The following is a 23,077-nucleotide window of genomic DNA, read 5'->3' as shown; positions in this document are numbered from 1 at the left end:
ACAACAGGCACATTCATCTGCATGTTAATCAAATGGCAGCATGCTCTGAGATTTATAGCCTGCCAGGGGAAGGTAAATGCTCAGTAGCCTCACCCTGCAGGCCTGACTGGAGACTAACAACCTGTGCTTCTAAAGCGGTGTCCTCAAACCAAAAGAGATCTCCTACTTATGATCTGACTTTCTCTTTCTCTTTATTCCATTCAGACATGGCATGAGACATGGTTTATTTAATAAAGTGGACTTTTGTATTAGATTAGGTGACCAATTTGAATGATGCCGCACTGGCACAGTCATGGCCGTGTCATTTAGCATGAATTACAATGCAGCGATGTTGACAAAAACCGTTTTGCAAGGTCACTTGTCATAAGGGATTTAAAGAAAAACTCAAAGTGATTGACTGACCTCCCAGAGTAAGTAGAGCGAGAAAGAGAGGCACATTTCTCTTTGCTGTTAAACTAACTGTCAAAACATGCAGAACTGAAATGATTTGTTGAAATTCTTAGCTATTTCTCAATTGACAGAAAATAAATCAACTACTTTATTACTTGTGAAAGTTGTAATTAAAAATGCAAAACATTTCTTGTTTCTAGCCTCTCAGTTTTAAGGATTGTTTTAAGGAAAAGTGATCATATTGAACTGTTGGTTGGAAAAAAACAAGCAGTCTGAAGACAAAATAAAAAAATGTGATTGCACTTTTCACAATTTTGTACTTAAGATTTTTCTGAAATGTTGTCAATTTACAAAGATTATTAATAATTAAAAATAATTAATGTTTTATCAAGTAAAACTGCTAAACATTTGCCTGTTTTCAGCTCCACACATCCGAGGATTAGTGTCTTTTGTCTGATAATTTATATGATTTTAGTTAGAAAATTTTGTTTTGTCTTGCTGTAGCAGTGTGAATTGAAAGAAAGGAGGAAGAATGAATTCTGGCAAGCTAAGTTGTGCTATGAGGAGGGACAGGGGCATGTATTTAGGCTCAAACCAGTAAATTAAGCTAATTCTACTTACTCTTCTTCCTACAGCCAGCTTACTCCCCTTTTTTTCCAGAACAAAGTGTAGTTTGTCCCTGGCACTTGTCTCACTTGCCTCTCATCCATTTTAGGAAGGCATTGGCACTATTCATCAAGGGCATGGTCAGTGTTCATCAGACGACTGATTATTCCTCTATTCTCTCATTCCTGTCCTTCTCATTTGATTTCCATCAGTGGGGTCTTGTTCTCTCACTCTCTCTGTCCCCCCTTAATTAGCCTCCAAGCAGACACAAAGAGAAAGTTGTGATAATGAAACAAGGAGAAGAGAGATTCCAATTTGGAGTACAGCTAACCCTTCAGAGACACACTATTTCATTCCTAATTCATTCTCCCAAGGCCACACTGGAGGTTTCAGTGTAACCCTCTTCAGAATGTAAAGATTTAAATAATGAGTCTGCAGCCATAAAAGACCATAAAAGTAAAAAAAATTTTATTCAATGGGGGCCAAAAAGTCTGGAAACATGTCATATACAGTAGATTTTTACAGTATACAGTCTATGCTATTGCAGAGAAAATTACTTGACATATTACATCTTTCATCAGCGGAAGAAAAAGAAAACCATAATGAGAAAGACTTAAACACGTCTGCATCTGAAATTGATAGCTACTTGACCTACCTGTTGCACTGCTGTTAATAAGAAACATTTTGTATTAAATAATGTTCCGTCTCTCAGTAATGTTATCTGACGTTACCGGTTCCTGTAAGAACCAGGGCAAAACAAATTCATCTACAGTACACTGAAAGTTAGTTAAGAAGCAGAAACAAAACAGTTGAGACAAACAATGAAGACATGCAAGATAGCACACTGAGATTCATAAAACTGCTGTGGATGTGGGTACATAACATTAATGTTAATTTCACTTTTGTATCTTTTGTGTTGCTATCAAAGGGAATGATTAGGTTCCAGGATTGGTGGTCAACCGTCTATGTCTTAGAAATATCACCGCAATATCTTTTAGCCTCTCCTCTTAACCTAAACCTGGATAATAAACGGTATAATGAACAAGTTGGTGAATCAAGCTTCTGAATGAATTGCTGCTTTGCACTGGAGAGTACAGGTAGCTTTGGTAATGCTAAGTTGGCAAGAACAACAGAGAGTCCTATTGAAACAGAATGACAGCTGGATTTACTGAGGTGACATTGTCTGTGAACAAGTAACCTTCCGTCTGACCTTGCAATCGATGAGAATGGCAGCTGGTAACTTTACCTAACAAACATGGCCACAGCTGTAGCCTCGAAATGAAGGAGACTTAAAAATGAATATTGCATGACGATAACTAAAATTACAAAAGTGAGACTAAAATGTTGTTGATTGAAACTAACAAAAATCAGATGACTAATATTTAACTAAAACTAAATTACATCTTCATCAAAAGACTGTAAGCCAAAGTGCCAAAATGAACACTGCTCTGTTATTTAATAGTAAACTGAATACAATTGGGTTTTGGACTGTTGGTCAGACAAAACTATACATACAGAAATAAAAACTATAAATACATACAATGGCCAACAGATCAATTAATAATAAAACTAATTGTTAGTTGAAGAACTTTTTGCACTCAAGATTTATTGAAATTCTGTTTTTATGGTTTCAGAGTCTGGTGATTGCAAGGCTAGACTGAACTCTAAAAGCACTTGACAGAAATATAGTCTATAGTCCATGCACCCTCTACATGGCTTTAATTTCTATTCAAGCATTTCCAATACTTCATAATATCTCTCCCATTTAGATTAATCCTTCTATAAACACACTGCATGTATCAGCCAGTGCATTTGCATTCATTTAAAGCATGCAATGAATGGGTGATTGCATTCCTTGGGGGACACAAACTGATAAGCGGATTGATTGACAGATCAGGGGGTGTTGCTGCGGCATAATTTATCTCCCAATGGCTGGTACAGAGTTCACATTGAGGGGAGATAATGTCATTTTGCGCCTAATAAGCTAATGGATCCTAAATCCATTTTTTTTGCGTGCATATGAGCTGAACACCATTACCCTAATGATGATGCACAGACTAGGGATGAGAGAATGGCAGTGAATGTTATTTGAGTTTAAATCCACTCTAACATGTGGGGGACGGATTATGACAGAGGACATGATGGGTACAGTATTGCCTCGTCAGTTAACTCTGGCCCTGGAATTTAGCTTTTTTTTCACAGAGATTAGATTGTACTTGCCGGATTTAAGGCACTAAATAGTTGATTTATATATATATATATATATATATAGTTACAAACCTGACTCATGATTCACAAAAAAAAGGAAAAAAAAAGGCTTGAAATCCACTGCAGTACCCTGCCATGCCAAGGCGCATAAATGTTTTCTTAGCAGTTGGAGGTGGAACCTGATCAATAGCAAGAACTTTTGCTCTAACAAGGCAAACATGACCCTGGCCAACTACCCATACCCAAATAGGTGCCAATACCCTGGGCAAACTCACATTTCGCCAGATTTACAGTAAGAATGGCCCATGCAAGACAGTCAAACAGGGCTCTGATGCAGTGTACACACTCTTCCCAAGTCTCACTATAGATAACGACATCATCTAAATCCACTGTGCATCCCTCTAACCCCACCACTATCTTATTCATCAACCGTTGAAAAGTAGCTGGTGCATTTCGCAACCCAAATGGCATTACAGTGTAGGAGTAAAGGCCTGAGGGTGTTATGAATGCTGCAATGTCTCGATCACATTTTGACAGGGTCACCTGCCAATAACCCTTCAAAAGCTCAAACTTGCTTACAAATTTTGCCTCGCCAGTGGATACAAGTCTTGCTTTGTGATATATATGATAGATATACTTTGAAAAAATCTGTGCACGATCTGAAGGTTTGGTCTGGCTTACTAACTAACACACACATGTAGATGCCACACTAGAACATGAGGGTCCTGCAATGTTGTGTTCCAACATGTATTTCACCTCTGACTCCAGCTGAGTGCTTTTTTCTTGAGTAACACGGTAAAATCTCTGTCGGATTGGCTCTGCGTCTCCCACATCAATGTCATGGTCTATGAGATGGGCTTGAGAAGGAGTGTCTGAAAACAAAGAAGGAAATGATGAAATGAGGTTAGACAAATCCTTTCTCTTAGCCTCCGGCATGTGACCTAACAGCTTATCCAGGTTACTCAATGACTTTTTGAGTCGGCCTTGCATAACACAGTCATCTGGGGAACTGACTTGCTCATCACCCCCTTCCTCCTCAAAAAAAGGAGAAGACACTGTACCCACAGAAGCCACCAGGGTAACTGGCTTTATTTCCCCTGCTGATTCCATCCAACTGGAACAAGAAAAATAGGGTTTAATCATATTTACATGACATTACTGTGTTGACCTCACACAGTCAGTGGAGTGTGAATCAGATTGTTCAATTCTGAGAGAGTAAGGGCCTGAAAACCTTGTCTGAAAAGGAGAACCCACCACTGGGAGGAGAAAAACATGCACTTGATGATCATACAAACACTTAATTTTGTGTGAACAGTGTGTACAGTACTCTCTTGTGTTGTCGTGAGCAGCTAGCATTAGCCAGCCTCAGTATAATAAGGGCGCAAGAACAACTTAAGAGTCTGATGGAACCGCCTAATATCTCCCTGGCTTTCTAGATGATAGACAGTTGACTGGGCAGCTGTTTCAACATGTCTGCAAACATGCTTGAAGTAAAGTTAGTTCCATGATCACTTTGGATAACCTTGGGAATGCCAAAGACTGAAATCAACATGGTTAAGATTTCTCATGATAGACTTGGTGTTTATGTTACGCAAGGGGTAAGCAGCAGGGTAGTTTGACACATCACAGTAAAAAGATATACATGACAAGATTTGAACTTGTCTAGTTGCAAATGTTCAAAAGGTTGCTGGTATGGGCCGCAAGGGAGCAGGTTTTATACACTGATTTGGTTTCCCTGTGAGCGGACAAGTATGACAGGATTTTATGTAAGCTAAAATATCTTTTTTCAACTGAGGCCATTAAAAGTAGTGGAAGATCGTCTTTTTTTTTTTTTTTTACCACCAAAAGCCTGGCCACTATGTCATGAGCAGTTATCAAAATCCCAGCTCTAAACTTAGTTGGAACCACAATCTGGAAAATGGCATCAACAGCAAACTCACCTTGCTGTAACATGTCCTCCTCGAGGAAGTATCCCTGTGCCACACTTTCCATCTCTTCCACTGGATGCACCTGCTGAAAATACTCTGTGAGAGCAGGGTCTTCCTGCTGCTCCTGTATCAAATCAGTACGGAACACAGAGAAGGGACAGGCAGGCAAAGGCAACAACATTTAGAGCAAAATTTTCTACTTTTGTTCCCATTCTTTTCCACCTTCTTTGTCTGCAGAAGCCCAAGTTCTAGTGACTGCACAGGCTGGAAAAACTTGTGAGAGGTCTTTGTCCTCAACTGTAACCACAGAAAGAGATTAACTACAGGAGAAGGGGGTGAATCTGCCCTAATATGCTCTATAGTTGGATAGAAGATCATTCCCCAGTTCTCATATATATTTCAGTTTAAAATCAGAACTAAGAATGGCAACCCTTGTTAAAGACTTTGTTGAACCACCCAAAAACAGCTGACAGTGACTTCACCAGGAATCTGTGTCCAGTGTTAAAGCTGACCATACAACCTTTCTGTGTCTGGGGTTTTTGATGGCTAGGAACCTCATGGGTAAACAATACGCATGAACAAAAATGTGTTGATAGATGAGTATTTCTCTTTCATATTGATAATCAAAACCACCCAAAAAGCTTAAAGAAAAAACTATGCACTGCCCTATTCCTTAGACTACTCTTATAGCAGTACCTTTTTTGTAGATGTCCTTTGATGAATGAGGAGAGGGAGTTAGTCAGTCATTCTGTGATATTGTGCTTGCACAGTGTGTGAATGAAAATTATTAGTAGCCCTTTGATATTAATGATCAGGGGAAATTTTAGGCGTGTTGTGTTTTCTTCGAGGGCTATAGCCCCTGGTAAATACACTCAGGAAACATGTGTTTTGTTCTGAGTTGGAGGGGATGTGAACCCTGCAGCTTCCTTGTGAGGATGTAACTTTTGTAGTGCTGCATGGAATAACTGGGACTAAGTTAGCTAAAAACTATTAAAGTCATGATGATAGATAGATAGATAGATAGATAGATAGATAGATGGATAGATAGATGCTTTTTAAACCACAAGAATCATTTTCTGTATGTACTCATGTTAAATGTTGATGTGTGGGTGTGTGGAGGTTTTGGAGTGGAGGTGAATAACACTCACTAATGTAAAGAATATTATGACTTATTACTTGCTGCTGAGTAATTATTCAAGTAATGTAATTACTTCTGCAATGAGTAATGAATAATGGGCAGTTGATTACATTTTTTCAAGTGACTGGAACAACACTGCCTCCTAACATAGATGTAATTGTTTTTCTAGAAGGCAAAGGATTAGTTGATTAAGCTTTGAAACAATTAGTCGATCAGTCGATTAGTTGATCTGATCAGTGTTTACTGTCCTATTTCAGTGGTGTTCCCACAGCAGTGGTTATCTGGTTGCTGTTCAAGTGGCTGACCACACTCTCCTGCCTTTTGGTTATCAGTGTTCTTTAATTTGGATGGGAACACTGTAATTTCCATGTTCTTATGGATGAATAAATGTAACCTTTGATCAACAGAAAATTAATTCAGTCAGCCGGCAAAAATTCCAAACATGCTCTTGTTCCAGCTTCTCAAATACAACCGTATGCTGCTTTGCTTTTGGACTGTTAGTGGCAAACAACAAGTAATTTGACATTTTATAGAAAATACAATTACTTGATCAATCAAGAAAATAATCAACAGATGAATCAATAATGAAAATAATTATGTCTTTGTTGTGGCCTGGCAATTACTTGTTACAGCCTGAGCCATCCAACATCTCCCACACTCGTGTGCCAAAGACCACCTTCCACAAAACAAATGTTTTGATGAGATGTCTTGTTTTGTTCTGGTCTTTTGATTGAACACCCTTGAGATTGCCGGCTTCAAACCAAACAACTCCAGTGTCTTGGCGTTGCTCATAGCCACCCTGCCACGATCAAGATAATGTCTTTTATAAAGCCCATTTTCACTCATCTGTTGCTGTTTCATTCACCAGTTTATGCAGTCACATTACTGCGAATAGAAAGGAAGTGAGTTTTTCTGCAGTGGCTGTTTCCACTCAGTGTATGTGAAATCCTAAAGGGTTTATAAAAGCATAACATGTTCAAACAAATGTAGAAACAAATGAAAGACTTCCAGATAAACACAAGATGCAAATGAATTTGATAGAAGATTAAATTATAATAATCACACTCAGCCACCCATACCCATTCTCACAAATACACACTCACAAACACACACACACTGTCACATACCCTATGATTTCATTTTCTGCATCAGGGGTTTTCAAATCTATTTAACCTCTCTAACATGCCATTTTATGCAATTTTTTGTTATCATACTAAACCTACATGTGTGTATTGTCATTTGGATTTCTTTAATCCAATTTAATTGTTTTTTTCCTTATCTTATTTATTTGTGTTTTATTTTGTTATTCTGTTTTGTGTTCAGGAGTGATTTTTTTGTCCCATCACTGAATGTTTTTCAGTGTTTCTTATCACTTCCATGTTATAATACTGTTCCAGTTGAGAGATGGTCTCTTGCTTATGATATTAAGTAGATTTATTGTAATCAGGGCAAGTATTTATTTTAATCTTTAACGAGTTTGTTGCATCCATCCTAAAAAGTTTTTGAAGCACTTGACTTTGAGCACATATTGTCATGCTTACAAATTCATATTTGGTTCATAATTCATTCACATTCAAGTTAATACCCATAAACATGCTGACATTTTTTTGTGCCATTTCATGCAACAAGGACAGGATTTTCAGTGGGAGAAAGTCAAACAATGCATTTAGTCCTTGCCGTGTCTTGCCAACAATGCTTTCGGATATGCAATAGTTTGTATATGGGCAGTCATTCAGCTTGGGTCTTTATTACTTTCTTTCTTTCTGAATGTATCTATAAATTGACAGTGTGAAAGGGGTTGCTTATTGTGATGAATACAGATAATTATTTTAGCTCTGTTCAGTTTTATGGAGCTTTATAGCGAGTTTTGGCTCACTGTTTAGCTGTTCGGCCTGAAACCTGAGTGTTTTCCTCACTGCTCTTATTATTTGTGGCAGCAACAGGTGGCTGTTTTTAGCGTAAAAGCTCTAAAAACCCACAATACCAGCTCAGCACCAAACGGCAGATGGACTGAGTTAGCAACTACATATAGTGGAGCAATTAACAGCTGAAGAGCCAGCGAATGTTGCTCCGTAACTGCTGGATGTGTAAACAAGCAACAGTTTTTTTCTAAAAAGTTCCCCACACCTACTTAGAAGGTGATGATATGTCAATGTTGTGTTGACAGCTTGTTTCCATTCACATGCGGGCGGCAGTAGCTCAGTGTGTAGGGGCTTGACTTGGGAACTGGAGGATTGCTGGTTCAAGTCCCACAGACCACAAAATATGAGTGTAGACTGGTAGCTGGAGAGGTGCCTAACCCCAAAACCTGCTCATGAGGCGCCGCAAACGTGAAGTCCCGTCACTCCACCATCTCTCCCCTTTGCATGTCCATAAGTGTGTGAAGTGTGTATTTCAGCCTGTGTGTGCATGTATATAAAAGAGTGAAAAAGAACAATTTCCCCCTAGGGGATGAATCAAGTATAAAAAAGAAAAAAAAAAACATGTCACTCAGTTTGTGACATGTGAAAAAAAAATGTAATTGCATATTTGAATGTATTTTAATAGAACATGGCTCAATTTCTGAGACTAGTCAAGGTTTTTGTCCCCTGAATCGAGTCCTTTAATATTGGGTACCTGCCAATACCGCGTCTGATCCTATATTTACCTGAATGTTGATAAAATATGTATCATCATGAAAAAATAGGAGATGTAGCCCTCTAAATTTAGCACACCTCATTTTTTATGAGCTTCTTGATCCAGATTCTCTGATGGGGCCCTGATTCAAAATTATGAAGCTGATTAACTTGAATTTTTGATATGATATGAATAAAAGTTTAATTGGGAGAATGAGAGTCCTGACTCAGGAGTCTCCTAAAATGGACATGAAACAATCCTTGAGAGAGAAGATGTATCACACTATTGGAGTTGTTGGGACAACAAAAACACTCCACTCGAGGCTTTACAGTGGTGTTACAGAGCGATGCTTCTTTTTACCTCCTAAATTTTTTTTGGCTGAGTAGACATGGGCTTGCAGAGAGCACAAAACCCACAAACAGCTAGGTTTCTTTTTGACATCAAGTGTACTCATGGAATTAACATTAATTAGCAATAGCTGACCTGCCGCCAGCAACGTTTTACATTTTAACCAGCAAAAGGGGCGGCAGCTTTCAGATTTAGTTATTATTATTATTATTATTATTATTATTATTAAAGAACTGTGACCATAGTATCTCCTGACTGGGTCATTTTGCAGTTAAAAATATAAGCTTTTCATTTCTCTCTCAAGGCAAATTGAGCACCCTGTTTCAAATTAACTAAAAAATATCTTTCTCTTTATGTACTGACACATACATGCGTGCCATGGGCTAATACCGGCCCACCAGTTGAATATGCTCTAATAGCATAGCTTGCTGACCAATGGCTGAAGCACCTTGGTATAAGCACAGTATAAGCATTGCTGAAATACTCCACATTGTTCAGTTTGAAGGACTAAAATAGCTACAGGCTTTTATTGTTCCATCTCATTAGTGCATTTATAGGAACAATACAAATTCCTTTGTGTAGAAAGGGCAACCGTAAACTGACCAGTAAGGCTAATGTAATTAAGTAGGTGAGCCTATAGCAGATAACCAATGACTGACACTGAGATATATGAGCCACTTGGTATTCAAAAAGAACAGTTTGAATCCTTATATTTAATTGAACATGAGTTTAAATGTTTAAATGGTATCAGCTGTTCTCAGCAGCAGATTTTTCTGAGGAATCAAAGTATTGAAGGGGATCCTGAACATTGAAAACTAATTTTCTTTACCTTACTTTGTAAGGCATAAAGATCCGAGATTTTTCCATGCGTGAGCAGACCCACATCAATACTGAATGTGAATGTGAAGCCTTGTGAAGCTTTATATTAGGTAGGCTAGTACATGTTAGTGCTCAGTGGTAAGCACATGAAGCAGAGTCAGTGAAGATCTAATCAACCCGACAATGGTTAGGCAGGACTTGGTGAGCAATTTTCTTCAAAGCCGTCCTTGACTATGCAATCATTTTGCTATAGAAAAGTGGATTGGAAGCAGTATTGTTGCTTCTCTATTACAGGGGCAGACTCTATAGGGTTGAGTAGGTTCATCCTTATAAGCTGAGTACATAAATTCCGAGCACAAATTCAGAAATGAGTGGCTGGAGCCTCTTTAAAGAGAAATGTCATTGTAAAATAGAATATTATATATATAGTATTATATGCTGGTTTAAACATTTATCAAGAGTAAATTATTTTCTTTTTACATCCTCGATATAAAGTGATGAGTCATAAAGTTGAAAAAAAAAAAAATTGTGTTTAAGTGTTCATGTTAGTGGTTTTAAATTTAGCCACAGGAGATAGAAGCTGGACATGACAGTTGAATGCTGTGGTCAAAAGGTGATGTGCACTTTAAAAAGGAAATTTCTTGGAGAACGGTAGCACACACACTGAAACACAGAAAAGACTAAATGAATTTTTCAGTACAGACTGGGGTGTTTAATCTTCTTGACAGGGAAAAGTGAAAACCAGTGGAACAGTCACTCTTCAATCGTTACTTCATTCCATCATCTCCAGACATTGCTTTGTAATAGATTCTCCAAAGCTTTTAAGATAAAACGAGTTGCTTTGAAAAACGTGTATAGTTATCATGAAGTCATGGATCATGGGAGGCTGCTTTTTTGCAGGAGAGGCTGAACACTTGCCTTCTTCAACTAATCAGGAATGCCATCAGTGGAGAGTGCACCATTCACAATAGAGAGCAAGCAAGAGCCCACAGCCCCTACAACCTCTTTGAGGAATTTAGTGTGAATAATATCTAAGGGAATTTGGGTGGGTTGGAAGATAACCACAAAGAGCGGGTTCAGCAGTGATAATTTTACGCATGAGCACCTTAAGGCCAGAACATTCACCAACAGAAATAGATTTACTGTGCTACACTGTGCTTTACAGTTTCAAAGAAATCACTGTGGTCTAAGACACTGCAAGAAAGAGAGGTGTAATTTAGAGTTCTAATTTGGGAATGAGAGTTGGGAATAAACTAATCAAAAGTTCATAAATTGACTGAGAACTAAACTGTAAGTACTACTATAGATATTACTCCTATAGAATAGTACATATCTCTACAGTATGTCAGAGTACATAATTCTATGATAAAATAACATATTTATTTTCTTTTAAGTCTAATTCAAAGCCATATGCCTATATTAATGGCAGAGCCCGCTGTGTCTTTGTTGTCCCTGAAGTCAGACTCCTGGTCGGAACTTTAAACCAAATCCATGATCAGCCATCCAGAATATTACACGTACCCGTATGCAAATTATTTCCCAAATCTCCTGTATCATGACATGCTTTTGAATGATATATACTCCAACTTATTTGCATTTAAGGACGTATCTGGAATTACAATTTCCGTGAGCTGTGTGTTGAGGACATGAATGTAGAGATGCTTCAATGCTTTAAGCTTGATTGTGGTGTGGTAACTGCTCATCCTTAGACATTGCCTATTTACTGTGTAAGTACAATAAGAAGAGAGTAGAACATTTCAATAATGAGGTGATTAGCCTAATGTTTTGAATTGCTGTGTTCATTTAATTTTGATGGTGGTAAAAAAATGAATGTGCTTTGTTCTGTCTGGGCGATAAAAGCCAAATAATCAGGTGAAATTGCATTGTGACAATATTAGTTGTTAAACGGTTTTGTTTTACATGGGTAAAAATATTTTTCTGATGTAATGCTTAACAGCTGAACACAGTTCATTGCATGTATTTGTAACCCACATGTAGTTAACAGAATACTCAAATACATTTAGGACCAGTGTCTAGGTTCTTAGGAGGAGTTGAAAGAGTATGAAAGACACAATAAGCAACTGGAGCCACAGGGTACTTTAACATCAAATGTGAATGTATTGAAAGTTGTATAATGAAAAATAACAAAGGTCCTTTCTTAACCAGGACTCTGGAACAAAAATAGTTTCACAGTGTTGAAATTAACATAAACCACCTTAGAAATATAATACCCAACACAGTTCAACTCCACAAGGAAATGTCTTTGGTATGAATAGAGTTCAAGATTAATAAAGTCCAGGATTCCTTTGATCCACTCAAGTTCCAGTTTAGTTAGTTGTCGTCCGTTCAGCTAGCTTAAGTCAGAGGGTCAGTTTCAGTTCAAAACGTTTTAGTTCTGTCAGAAGTCATATGGTAAGGTGTGAAGTTGTCACAGTCCTACCACTCAAATGATGGAGAATGAAGGCCGGGATGGTCTTCTCCTCTGGGGAAAGATGGTTCCAACTCCTTGGGATAAGTAAGGGGATCTGGTTCAGTACTGGCTCGCCATCTCCTTCGTCAAGGAGAATCCAAAATCCAAATCTAAGGGTATCTCCAGGGAATCTCAAAAACCTAGCCTGTATGAGAATAAGGCTATTACTACATTGAGTCAATGACATCCCACTTCACCATGACAACGGTATATGAAATCACATCAAAATACTACTGCACACAATAGTAATTAAATTAATGAAATATTTTTAACTGTACAGCATTTCTCCTATGGAGTACTTTATCATCCTCACACCATTCATGAACTATTTGTAGCTTTTTTAACCATGAATTATGATTATTTAATGTTTTAACCATCAAGTTAACATAGGACTTCTTTTCCTTTTTTTTTTTAAATGATAACATGCATATTTATGTATATAACAACTCTCTTTAAATTATGAAATAACCACATTAGGTATTTTACACACCTTATATTTTCTTATAAAAGGTTATAGCTTAAATGCACATATCCAGTTTTCCATATCCAACATTACCTATTATTATTAGCACTAGCAGTGAATAACTTAGCAGCCAGGCTTCCAGTGTAAACAGTTAAGTACAAAAGTAATCTTATACACCAAAGTAAAAGACTGCTATAACTCATAATTTTAATATTTCCTAACAGAGATATACTGCTTTAACTCTCAAAATCAATACATATACAATGTAAAGTTAACATATAAGCAATAAGAAAAGGAAAAACACGCTGCGGTGCCACGTGTTGGCCGACAGCACTGGCTACTATTGTTAGCCACATTAGCAAAACTCAAAACTTAACTCACCAAGACTCTGCCAAAAGCATTCAACTCCTGGCACACAGATCATATAATCACCTCTTCCACTTCTCCTATGTGTCATCTCAAGGTTGCTTTAATTTAATTTATCCACGCTCTTTTTTTTTTCAGCTTAACTAGTTTATAACTACTTGTCTGCTTGTGTTGTCGCTTTGACTGCGCTGCCGAACTTCAACCTGGAGGGGTGGGACTTAATTCCCTTCTCCAATCAGATGTCTGTATTGACTAATACAGCCAGTAAGAATCAAGGCCAAGCAAACTTACTTTGATTGACACATTTTCTAGCGAACAGAAAGTAAGAATGAAAATAAAACCAAACTTATAGTGTTATAAGTTTTATCTATCTATTTATCTACTGGGTTACATCCTCCCCTTTTAAATATCATGCACGTCCCGGTGCATGTTGACTCTACCCTAAAATAGGTGTTGTGATTTCATAAGCTTGACTCTGTGACCACCAATCCCTATCATCAGCATTCAGAGAGTCACTAAAAGCTGTACTTAACCCTTGGAAAAGTGACTTAACTACTGTGACTAAAGGATTTCCTAGTTCAGGATAGTGAAATCTTCGTGATGGCTGACGATTCCTCTCTGATCTTCTGACGGGTTGAGGAATTTCTGAGTCATTTTTTTGTACTTTTGTCTCCAAGTGCTCTTTTAGCTGGTTTCTTATTTCTATTCCAACAGCTTCTTGGTCCCTAGTCTGTTCAGAGCTTCCTTCCTGTAAGTCTGGTAGATCTGCTGGAATATCTGGCATGGATGGAGGCAAGTCTGAGTAACTGTCTTTTGACTTAAAGTCAGAGTTGCCACTGGAAAGAGGCTCGGACTCCTCATCTGTTGTGTTTCCATACTCCGAATCCGGTAAGTATGAATCTGTCGCCTTTTCCTTTTCAGGTACACACAAGTGTTGGCTGGACTCCTTCGGTGTCTCCCTGATTGGTGTACCTGGTGAGTGAAGAGTTCCAGTAGGTATTTCAGATAGGTGACTTCCAGAAGCTAAGGCTTCCTGTTGGCCCAATGGTCCTGCAAATTGGTTCATGCAAGGCTCTCTTTCAGACTTCTTAGGTTCCTCTTTGTCTTTGTCTGAGGTCGGTATTGTTGTGTCATAGACTTTGATAAAATGTACCTCTCTTGTCCCTTGTGATGGTTCAAACTGATAACAGATTTCCTCATCCTCCTCTTGAACCCAGTTGTGATCCTCTGGTTGGACTGTACTTTGTCGGGTTTGTGGTCTCTTAGGTTTACTGCCATGCTCTGGCCTCTCTTCTTCTGTCTGAGAAAGAAAACCACAAGGGAGCAAGAGGTCTCTGTGAAGCGTTCTCAATGGTCCATCTCCTTTCTCTGGTTTCAGTGAGTATACAGGCAACTCTCCCATTTTCTTGGTGATTACATATATTGTTTGCTCCCATTTGTCTGCCAGTTTGTGTTTGGTCCTGAGACGAAGATTGCGGACTAAGACTCTGTCCCCAACATCCAATGTGGACTCACGGATGACTTTGTCAAACCTCTTCTTGTTTTTTTCAGCCATTTTGCGAGAGTTTGTGATGGCTACTAGGTAGCTTTCCTCAAGATGGCTTTTCAACTTTTTCACATACTGTGAATGTGACTGGGGTGATTTGTTGGTGACTGGTAGTCCAAAGGCAATATCTATGGGCAGCCGGGGTTGTCTCCCAAACATTAATTCATATGGAGAGAAGCCTGTGACATCATTTTTTGTACAGTTGTAAGCATGAGTGAGGGGCTTTACATACTCACACCAATGGGATTTCTCTTTGTCTTTTAATGTACCCAACATACTGAGTAAGGTTCGATTGTAGCGTTCGACTGGGTTTCCTCTGGGGTGATATGGACTGGTTCTAACCTTCCGTATACCTAACAAAGAACACAGTTCTCGGATGGTATGTGACTCGAAATCTCTCCCTTGGTCACTGTGGAGTCGCTCAGGAAAACCGTAATGGACTAAGAAATGTTCCCAAAGGCACTTGGCCACAGTACTGGCCTTTTGGTCTCTTGTAGGCATGGCCACGGCGTACTTGGTAAAGTGATCAGTGATCACTAGAATGTCTTTTGTGTTTTTGCTATCCGGCTCTAGCGAGAGGAAGTCCATGCAGACTAACTCCATGGGTCTGGTAGTCTGAATGTTTACAAGTGGGGCTGCTTTATCAGGCGGGGCTTTTCTGCGGACACACCTTTCACAAGTCTTCACTTTCCTTTCAACATCTGCAGCCATCTTAGGCCAATAGAAGCGAGATCTGACAAGTTCAAGTGTGCGCTCAATCCCGAGATGGCCCATATCATCATGAAGGTTCTGAAGCACTGTGGGTCTGAGAACATCTGGGAGAAGCAACTGCATCACAGTTTCTGTTCCTGATAGGCGCTTCCGATAGAGAAGATCATTTTGGATTTCAAGACGTTTCCATTCCTTTAAAACCAAGTAGAGATCATGGGAATCAGCTTTGAAGTTTGTAGGTAAGTTGTTTCCTGCCTCTAACAAGCTCATTGCTTTGCCAATGACAGGATCATCTCTTTGCATCTGCACAAGATCAGGGTGACTGTACTTGGGTATGGTCAGAAGACCATTATTGGAATCTTCCTCCTCAAAGACAGTGGGAATGGCAGCTGGGGACATGGCAAGAGACTGTACCAGCCCAAACGAGTGATCATTTTGTGTTAGAGCCATATGCCTCTGACAAGTAGCAGTGACTGTTTTTGCATGGAGGAGTTGAGGATCAGCTTCATTTACAGAGGACAATATATGAGATTTAAACTGTTCAATGCGCTGGCATTCCTCTTGAGAAACAACATCTTCCTCCAGCTCTCCATGAGGCCTCCGAGATAAGCCATCAGCGTCAAGATTCTGTTTGCCAGCTCTGTATTTGATGTCGAAGGTGTACGTGGACAGTGCTGCCAGCCAGCGGTAACTAGCAGCATCAAGCTTTGCTGTGGTGAGGAGGTACGTTAAGGGATTATTATCTGTGACAACAGTAAAGGTGTTGCCGTACAGATAGTCATGGAATTTGTCGGTTATGGCCCATTTTAGAGCCAAGAATTCTAGTTTATGAGCAGGATATCTGGATTCACTACGGGATAAACCTCGACTGGCATAGGCAATTACACGTGTGTGTCCATTCTGTTCCTGGTAGAGTGCGGCTCCCACTCCAGTGGTGCTCGCATCTGTATGAAGGAAGTATGGCAACTTCGGATCAGCATAGCCAAGCACAGGTGAAGAGGTGAGTGTTTCAATTATGCCTTCGAAGGCTTGCTGACATGCATCAGTCCAGCGTTCACCAAAATGTTCTTTGGGGTTTAGATACTTGCAATCATCCAGACTGGGTTTAAAACCTTTACGTTTAGGAGGGTAACCGGCGGTGAGAGAGGTAAGCGGTTTGACTATCTTTGAGTAGTCTTTAACGAACCTACGGTAGTAACCAGTAAATCCCAGGAATGACTGAAGTTCTTTCAGGGTCTGTGGTCTTGGCCAGGTTTTTAATGTTTCGACCTTCTCAGGATCAGTTTTTACTCCATCCCTGGATACAATGTGTCCAAGATAGCGGACAGAGGTTTGAAAAAAACTTACATTTTTCGGGTGAGAGCTTGAGTCCGTATTCTCTCAGGCGTTCAAGGACATGACTGAGTCTGGTTTCATGCTCTTCAAGTGTACTGGAGAACACGATCAAATCATCCAGGAAGACGAGCACTTCTTTCAAATTGATGTCTTTCATGCATTTTTCCATGAGCCTTTGAAAAGTGCTCGGGGCATTCGTGATTCCCTGGGGCATACGATTGAACTGATAGAACCCAAAGGGGCACACAAAAGCTGTCTTTGGTTTATCTGCTTCATTCATCTCGATTTGATAATACCCTGACTTGAGGTCCATCACAGAGAACCACTGTGATCCCGCCAGGGCTGAAAAGGACTCCTCCAGATTTGGCAATGCATAGGCATCACGGATGGTCTGCAGATTTAGTTTCCGATAATCCACACATAGTCTCACATCACCATTCTTTTTCCGCACCACCACAATTGGCGATGAAAATGGGGACTCGGATTCACTGATGATGCCTGCGTCTAGAAGAGCTTGAAGATGCTTTTTGACTGCTTCAAAATCATGAGGGTGAATGGGCCGGGATCTCTGTTTGAATGGAGTCTCATCTTTAAGCTTGATGTGATGTTGAATCTTGTTTGCGTGACCAAAGTCGAGGTCATGGTGGGAGAAGACATCAGAGAAAGAGTTTAACTTTTGAGTGATTCTTTGTTTCCACTCTTCAGAGAGAGGTGAAATGCCAAAGTCAAAACTCAGGGTAGATTTTGTATCTGTTGTCTGCTGCTGAGCAGAACAGTTAGCAGAAATTTTTGGGCCACTTTTCTCGTCTGGCATAGGATTTGGAATGACACAATCAGGAACAACTAGCTCTGCTATTACGCAGTTTGTGGGCAGTGTGATGTCATGATTTGTCTCATTTCTGAGTAGTACAGGAACTTTGTAGGGACCCTTCTTTGGCAAAGTGATAAGGCAGCAATCTACAAAGACACCACCAGGTAAAGAGGAGCTAGTTGGTTGCTCAATTAGTGCCCATTGTTCAGATTTTGCTTGGTTGGCACACACAAAACCATCAAGCAGCACCTTCTGATTTGCTGGAAGGACTTCCTGGGTCCGTCCTTTGAGTTTCACCAGGCCTATTTTCCCACTCTCTGTTTGTTTTCTCCTGACTTCAAGTGTTTTTAAAACCTGTTGATAGCCATAAGGAAGGGACTTCCAACGAGACATGGGCTCCTCACCATGCTGCTCATATAAGGGGTCAAGAGTGTTTGTGCCAATAAGCAGTGGAATATCGCTATTTGAACGAAGATCAGGCACAATTAGTGCCAAGGTGGCAATTTCAGGTTCAGTCTCCAGGAAGTCTTTGGAAAACCTAATGTTGGTTTCCACGTATCCTAGATATGGGACATTCTGGCCATTTGCTCCCTCGACTTCAAGGAGGTCAGAGATGGGCTTAATGAGGTGTTCAGATAAGTGATCTTGATAGAAGGCCATGGCTATGGTTGTGACTTGTGAGCCTGTATCCAGGAGACAGTTGCAGTCCACTCCATCGACAGCTACTCTGGTTGTACATTTTTTTCCCACAAGTCGGCTAGGCAGTTTTCTGTTACCGTTAGCAGCAGTATGTAAGCTTAAGGCCTTCTCAGTATTTGCAAAGGCGGGACGTGATCCATTGTTAGCTTCTGTTTGTCCCTCAACAGAAGCTTGAACTAGTTTAAATCAGATAAGTCAGGTGTGTTGGAGATTTCCCACACCCGCTGCTTTTCTCTGAGCGCTCTCCTTTTTGCCTCTACCAACGCAGGATTTGGGTCGTTATTGCAGCTAGAAGCAATGTGAGCATCTTCACCGCATCTGAAGCAATACCAAGGCTTGGGTTTATGCAATGTTGCTGTAATTTGTTTCATTTCTTTCCTTTCTGGTTTAATCTCTTTCATTGCTGATTCATTTTGTGTCTTTTGCAGTTGTTTTTTGGTTTCTTTTGATGCCTTTTTTACAGGTTTCTCAGTGGTGCAGGTTTTGAGTTGTGCTATTTGAGCACGAAGATCTGCAATCTCCTTCTTGAGGTCATTATGGGCAGCATAAGAAACACTATCGGGATCTGAGGTAGTATCAAAACTGTCCATGCTTGACATTAATGTGGTCTGCACGTGTGAAAGAGCTCTGGTTTTAGTGATCCCTAGATGTTGTTTCATTCTCGTTGCTTTGCTTGCCTGCTTATTCTCTTCAGTACGGAGTAGAAGAAGAAACTCAGCAAAAGATGGGGGATCAGTTTTACGTTGTTCAAGCTGGAGACTCAATAGCAATGGGCTATCCCAGCAGCCACGACAGAACTGTCTGAGAAGTTGTTTGTCAGCATCACTAGGAACAATCCCTTCTCTGCTTATGACCGAACTCAAGGTGGTGTGTAGCCTTTGCAAGTAATCAGAAGCTTTCTCACCAACATTCTGGTTGGTGTTCAAGAAGCGAGCAAAGAGCTCATCACCATCTTCCACTGTTGCATAGGCTGAGTCAAGCAGTTTAAGATAAGCCTTAGGGGTGGCTTTTGGACCTAGTGATTTCACAATGTGTGCTGCTGGGGGTGAGAGGCTCTCAACAATCTTCCTCACAACCTGGGTATCTGAAATCACAGGATCATTCAAGCAAAATTCCACACTGCTACGCCAAGCATCATAATCAACTTCAAAAGCCGGGTGGGGAACTCTCCCTGAGAAAGGTTTCAGCTTGTAGGACAAGTTGGAATGAGGAGCCATCTCATTGCTTCTAACGATGTGCTCCACAATGACACGCTGCACCTCGGGTGTGCTGTGTAGTTCTGCTGGGGTTTGGGGGGAATGCATTTTTCCATCTTCATGGGAAGTAATCTCTGTGACAACCTCAGCAGTCTGGGATGTGATGCTAACTGAGCTTGCCTCTTCATCAGCAAGGGAGATGGGTGGCATAACTTGTGGTTCGTCTGTGAGAGGTGTTGGTGCTGGTTCTGCAGGAGTTTCAGTACCATTATCTTGAGTCTCTCTTCCCACTGACTCTCCTATCCTAGCCAACTCCTCTCTCAAAATGTCTTCAAATGATTTGCTACTCCTCTGTGCTAGATCTTTCAGCTCAGTCAGGTAAGCTACTGTTGCAGAAGCACTAACTTCACTGCTATAAACACTCATTAGGCTTTGAACGTAGTGAACAACCTGCGGGTTTGCAGTACAAACTCTGTTGAGAGGTAGGTGTTGTTTCTCTAGCTCTTTGACTGTAGCTTCATGTTGGAACTCAACGATAACTTTCACTTCTTTACCCGCAGAAGGCACTTCAACTAACCTAGCTACGGACCCAAACTGTTTCAGGAAGTCAAAAACTTCATTGTCTATTTCACTGTGAGTTAGTCCACTAACTAAAACAGCATTTTGAACCTTAATGTTCTGTAATTTTACAACTTCCATTTTTCTTTTAGGTTAATGCACCAGGAATACCTTTCAAGTTGAAAATTAAAGCGAATTACTACAAAACTCAAAGTAATTGAATGTTAAAACAGCCTTCTGTTGCTCCAGCTACTCAAAGAATGTCCACATTAATTTCTTTACAAATTAACTCCTCCTGGCTGGCTCGCCACAATTACGTCTGTAACCCACATGTAGTTAACAGAATACTCAAATACATTTAGGACCAGTGTCTAGGTTCTTAGGAGGAGTTGAAAGAGTATGAAAGACACAATAAGCAACTGGAGCCACAGGGTACTTTAACATCAAATGTGAATGTATTGAAAGTTGTATAATGAAAAATAACAAAGGTCCTTTCTTAACCAGGACTCTGGAACAAAAATAGTTTCACAGTGTTGAAATTAACATAAACCACCTTAGAAATATAATACCCAACACAGTTCAACTCCACAAGGAAATGTCTTTGGTATGAATAGAGTTCAAGATTAATAAAGTCCAGGATTCCTTTGATCCACTCAAGTTCCAGTTTAGTTAGTTGTCGTCCGTTCAGCTAGCTTAAGTCAGAGGGTCAGTTTCAGTTCAAAACGTTTTAGTTCTGTCAGAAGTCATATGGTAAGGTGTGAAGTTGTCACAGTCCTACCACTCAAATGATGGAGAATGAAGGCCGGGATGGTCTTCTCCTCTGGGCAAAGATGGTTCCAACTCCTTGGGATAAGTAAGGGGATCTGGTTCAGTACTGGCTCGCCATCTCCTTCGTCAAGGAGAATCCAAAATCCAAATCTAAGGGTATCTCCAGGGAATCTCAAAAACCTAGCCTGTATGAGAATAAGGCTATTACTACATTGAGTCAATGACATCCCACTTCACCATGACAACGGTATATGAAATCAATCAAAATACTACTGCACACAATAGTAATTAAATTAATGAAATATTTTTAACTGTACAGCATTTCTCCTATGGAGTACTTTATCATCCTCACACCATTCATGAACTATTTGTAGCTTTTTTAACCATGAATTATGATTATTTAATGTTTTAACCATCAAGTTAACATAGGACTTCTTTTCCTTTTTTTTTTTTAAATGATAACATGCATATTTATGTATATAACAACTCTCTTTAAATTATGAAATAACCACATTAGGTATTTTACACACCTTATATTTTCTTATAAAAGGTTATAGCTTAAATGCACATATCCAGTTTTCCATATCCAACATTACCTATTATTATTAGCACTAGCAGTGAATAACTTAGCAGCCAGGCTTCCAGTGTAAACAGTTAAGTACAAAAGTAATCTTATACACCAAAGTAAAAGACTGCTATAACTCATAATTTTAATATTTCCTAACAGAGATATACTGCTTTAACTCTCAAAATCAATACATATACAATGTAAAGTTAACATATAAGCAATAAGAAAAGGAAAAACACGCTGCGGTGCCACGTGTTGGCCGACAGCACTGGCTACTATTGTTAGCCACATTAGCAAAACTCAAAACTTAACTCACCAAGACTCTGCCAAAAGCATTCAACTCCTGGCACACAGATCATATAATCACCTCTTCCACTTCTCCTATGTGTCATCTCAAGGTTGCTTTAATTTAATTTATCCACGCTCTTTTTTTTTCAGCTTAACTAGTTTATAACTACTTGTCTGCTTGTGTTGTCGCTTTGACTGCGCTGCCGAACTTCAACCTGGAGGGGTGGGACTTAATTCCCTTCTCCAATCAGATGTCTGTATTGACTAATACAGCCAGTAAGAATCAAGGCCAAGCAAACTTACTTTGATTGACACATTTTCTAGCGAACAGAAAGTAAGAATGAAAATAAAACCAAACTTATAGTGTTATAAGTTTTATCTATCTATTTATCTACTGGGTTACATATTATTTGCACAGAACATTAATTTGATAATTTATATGTGATTTTGTGTACCATGACATATATGCCACTGATTCACCACCAGCGTCGTTTCCAGCAGCAGCCAGCACCAAACAGCACACAAAGTTAGTGATATAGCCAGTAAACATAGTGGAGCATATAACATATGTATGTCATATAGTATATAGTAGAGTAGAGAAAATAGTGTCTAATAAATAGTATTTATATATACTGTATATGTATATTTATTTATTCATTTTTAGTATAGGGTGGAGTATCATCAGTTAGGTGGTGACCCACAATAGCATTTGTGCAATTAGTGAAAAGTCATTCAAGCCATCAATGGTGAGTCAGAAGGCTGTTAAAACTTTTGACTTAATGCCACGAACACTGAGGCTGACTCTCTCTCTCTTTCTCTCACTCGCTCTCTCTCTCTCCAACACACACACACACACACACACACACACACACACACACACACACACACACACACACAAACACTCCATAGTTATTGGTCCAAGTGGGAAAATAATGTTGGTAATTATCTCATCTGTAATGCCAATGTGGTGTTTATAAATTAGCGTATTATAATTTGAAAACAGAAAAACAATTTTCTCGCGCAGCCCTGGCCCCAAATTTCTTTATAGGCCCAACCAGAGCTTTCTATATGTGCCAGCTGCCGACCAAACAGTCAAGTACTCATTTAAGTCCAGCCGGCCACTTTATAATTAATTATATTAATTTTTTATTCTAATTAAATAGTATTGATGAAGTTGCAATTTGCTATGCCTGTACATTTTATGACTACTAGCCTCCGCTCCAAAACAATGCGAGCATGATGATA

The 23,077-nt window shown here is 39.5% G+C and overlaps 1 protein-coding gene across 1 annotated transcript; it reads right to left on the bottom strand.

The window, feature by feature from the left end:
* Positions 1-12,148: 12,148 nt before the first annotated feature.
* On the bottom strand, positions 12,149-22,231 carry LOC127351407 (uncharacterized). Its single transcript, XM_051378922.1, has 2 exons — positions 21,861-22,231; positions 12,149-21,161 (listed from the first exon to the last, which is right to left on the bottom strand). The coding sequence occupies exon 2, from the start codon at positions 20,347-20,349 to the stop codon at positions 18,631-18,633; it is 1,719 nt and encodes a 572-aa protein (XP_051234882.1). The 5' UTR covers positions 20,350-21,161; positions 21,861-22,231; the 3' UTR covers positions 12,149-18,630.
* Between the last annotated feature and the right edge of the window lie 846 nt (positions 22,232-23,077).

Source organism: Dicentrarchus labrax, unplaced genomic scaffold, assembly GCF_905237075.1.
Source record: "Dicentrarchus labrax unplaced genomic scaffold, dlabrax2021, whole genome shotgun sequence".
Taxonomy (NCBI): domain Eukaryota; kingdom Metazoa; phylum Chordata; class Actinopteri; family Moronidae; genus Dicentrarchus; species Dicentrarchus labrax.
This window is presented reverse-complemented; position numbering and strand designations above follow the sequence as displayed.

Excerpts from the sequence above, each read along its gene's own strand:
- LOC127351407 (XM_051378922.1), bottom strand. The coding sequence starts at position 20,349 with ATGGAAGTTGTAAAATTACAGAACATTAAGGTTCAAAATGCTGTTTTA.